The sequence below is a fragment of the Fulmarus glacialis genome, unplaced genomic scaffold, assembly GCF_000690835.1.
Source record: "Fulmarus glacialis isolate BGI_N327 unplaced genomic scaffold, ASM69083v1 scaffold27613, whole genome shotgun sequence".
In the NCBI taxonomy this organism is placed as follows: domain Eukaryota; kingdom Metazoa; phylum Chordata; class Aves; order Procellariiformes; family Procellariidae; genus Fulmarus; species Fulmarus glacialis.
In genome coordinates, this window is record NW_009201391.1 from 14,442 (window position 1) to 17,636 (window position 3,195).

At 39.9% G+C, this 3,195-nt stretch overlaps 1 protein-coding gene across 1 annotated transcript; it reads right to left on the reverse strand.

Moving 5' to 3' along the window:
- Positions 1 to 1,418: 1,418 nt before the first annotated feature.
- On the reverse strand, positions 1,419 to 3,191 carry FAM96B (family with sequence similarity 96, member B; the record flags this gene model as incomplete). The annotated part of the gene is made up of 4 exons (XM_009573934.1): positions 1,419 to 1,516; positions 2,068 to 2,113; positions 2,611 to 2,736; positions 3,072 to 3,191. Coding segments are annotated over 4 exons (390 nt in total), but the record flags the coding sequence as incomplete, so codon positions are not given.
- Positions 3,192 to 3,195: the final 4 nt, after the last annotated feature.

The following is a 3,195-nucleotide window of genomic DNA, read 5'->3' on the forward strand; positions in this document are numbered from 1 at the left end:
AAATATTGTCTTTATTTACAGTTTCATTCATACATCCAAGCAAGTGCTGATCATTCAAAGGATGCTAAGCCAAATAAGCAGAATAAGGCTGCTGCAGGGTTGGCTTTCTGTAGAAGCCCTGTGCAAACCGGGTGCCTCATTTCTGAAATGGGAAGATTTGGATTTGTTTCTGTCATATTTTGCTATGTGACTTTAGATGTCACACTTGGATCACCACTGCCTCAGTTTCCTCAGCTGCTCAACACAGACTAGACTGGACTACTAGGCTGTGGTTTACATAGTGTTCATAAGCTTCACCATTTTTAAAATAGCATCTGAGACCCTCCAAGAAAAAATACTACTGAAATACAAAGCATTACCATCACACAGGTGAGCACAATCTACTTTTCAAAAAGTGTATTAGTTACTCTCTAGATAACCGATGACGATAAAGGTAACACTACATGTGTGCAGGCACCAAAATACCCGATAGGATTTCTTTAACAGGTTGGTATTTTTCCATGTGGTCCACGATTAGAAACATTTTTTACAAAGGTTCAAATTAATTCTGGAGTTCTATCTTAATGAATTTTTCTATTGTCAATTTCTGCCAGAGACATTTAGTAAATGCCACATTTCCCAAACCAGAAGCATAGGGTAGGTATTATTATTAAATCTCAGTATGTTTAAAGCAAAACTTGCCATTTAGCTATCAAACTTTGCGAGGAAAGTCTTTCAGCAGAGGGTAGCTGGACTGTTCGTAGTGAAAACTATGTATGACTCCTATAGTGCGGCAGGTGCATGAAAAAAACCTCATACCTCAAAGATACTGTACTTCCTACCACAAGTAATGAGTAATTAAAAATAAATCACATTTTATACAGGTCTAAAGAGCCCTCCATATTTGGCTAATCCAAGTTAATATAATAAAAACCAGGCAGATGATTTAGAAGTGTTTACACTTACTGCTAAAACATGTTACAATTTTGCACACATGAACTTATACAATTTTTGATGTCTGAAGCTAAAATTATATTAGCAGTCCAAAACAGTCATATGAATGTAAAGATTTTAACTGCCAATTAGCTTGGTGTACTTGTAAAGTCCAGTGTGCAAAATCCACTTGCAGCTTTTAACTGATTTTGAATAGTGAGAAACCTGTTAAAAACATGTTGAAACAAATCTTTTTAAAGAAAAATCCTACCTATGCAATGACTAATAAAATTTAAAAATCCATTTTCATTATATTTTTGTAGCTGCCTGTAAGCTAATTTCCCACATACTATTTTTTTTTTTAGAAGTAATGAAACATTTCTTTAAGAAAATCGAAGTGATTTTATTTTGCTCATAGATATCTGTATAGTGTAACACTAGCGTCACCACTTATATACAAAATTAGTTTAACATAGCAGAATATCAACGATTTCCTCATCAGGCAATTATGATCGAGCAGACAAACACTGATTCACCACTTCCAGTAAGTGAGAGTTTTCCAAAGCAGCTGCTACACGTTCTTTATCAGCAAGCTGTTTATTAACTGTGCAGAAAAAAACACCACAAGAAACCGGTCAAAACGTTGGTACACAGTGTCTTTTTTAAAAGCATTTTACATTGAGACACATAATCACACTGTTGCTATGATACTCAGGTAGACAAGTAATTCTGCAGATGCTAAGTACACTGCAGAGTTACAGTCTAAAGTCAAAGCTACCATGTTATCAGAAGTTAAACCAGCAAGCTGTTTATGATTCAGCAGCAGGGAGCTACACATGTGTAGGTGTAACACGAGAAGAAATTTCCCCCCTAGCCTCTCCCATTTTCTGAATCCTCCGTAACCCAGGCAAATCAATGACTAGTTGAGAGCACAGGTTGCCTGAGGAGATGTTCAAAGTACGGTACAGGATGCATCTAAGTGTCATTATTACACATTCTTGTTCTGTAATATCCCCCAGAAGCTGACACATGTAAAGTTCCAGATACTAAAGAGCTGCTCTGCAGGAGCAGACTCTGTAGGAGTCTCTCTCCTCTCTAATTTTCAAAATTAAAAAAAATTAAGAAGACCACATGACAGAGCACTAAAAACCTTACCTGCATGCTCAGAGGCATGTGTTCCTGGTGTTATATGAACATCCAGCTTGAAAGCCATCACAAAAGAAAAAGGGGACAAGTTAACAAAACATTGGAAGCCCAAGTTCAAACTATTTAATAATAAAAATAAGCCAGTAACAAAAAAGAGGGAAAAAAAGGACATTCTTGCCAATATCAGTTACTGTATATAGCAGAATAAAATGAAGTGTAAAATCACAGAATATTCTGCATTCCCATCTGCTTAAGCCTCCTTCAGACAGGGGGGTGAGGCACCAACCTCTCCTCCTCCCGTGCTGCAGAGCACTGAAGTTAACTTCCCTCCATAACCCCCCTTGACATGACTGTCACAGAACCGTAATTCTGCATCAATATTTTAGTCCACTGCCCTCTCTGGTTCCTGGACTGTTTCCCTCATCCATAATATGAAAAAAGCTCTAGTTATTTTTCACTGTAAATTAATTAGCTGCTTTTTTTTTCCTTTTTTTTTTTTCTTTTCAAACACAATCCCCCTCTTTGGCTTTCCAGAGCGATCTGATAACTCACCTTAAATCTCTCAGGCAGAGATCTGATCAATTTTACTTTTATGGAGAGGCCGATTAACGTCGCCATGCTGCAGTGAGGAATGGTGGGTGTGAATTCCACCACCACCGTGCTTTCTGCGTCATTCACCTGTTGAAAACCAAACACTTATGGGCAAAACTCACTGGCTTTACCCCAAGCTAGCTGGAGGCATTTTATGTGAAATGCATCCTGCAGCTGTACTTTGTCGCTGATCGTTTTCTTCACTGGCATTTTAAAATGCTATCTTTAGCTGCAGAAGACTGCTATAACAAACCTCTTTTAACGGTCGAAAAAAATAATTAAGTTAATCAGACGGCAGAGGCAGCACTGCCCTGCAGCACAGCGCGCATTTACCGACCGGCAAGGCCGGCCGCGGCCCCCGGAGAGCCGGTCGCGACCGCCGCGCAAGCGGGACGATAAGCACGTCCCAGCGGGGACCTCACTTTCACTCGCACTTGCTCGACGACATTCAGCTCCTCCAGGGTGAGGGGGTGCTCGGGGTCGTTAATGGAGCGAATGAGATGTGCCAGGTTAAGGAAAGCGGAGCGGAGCTGCACCGCCCTGCCC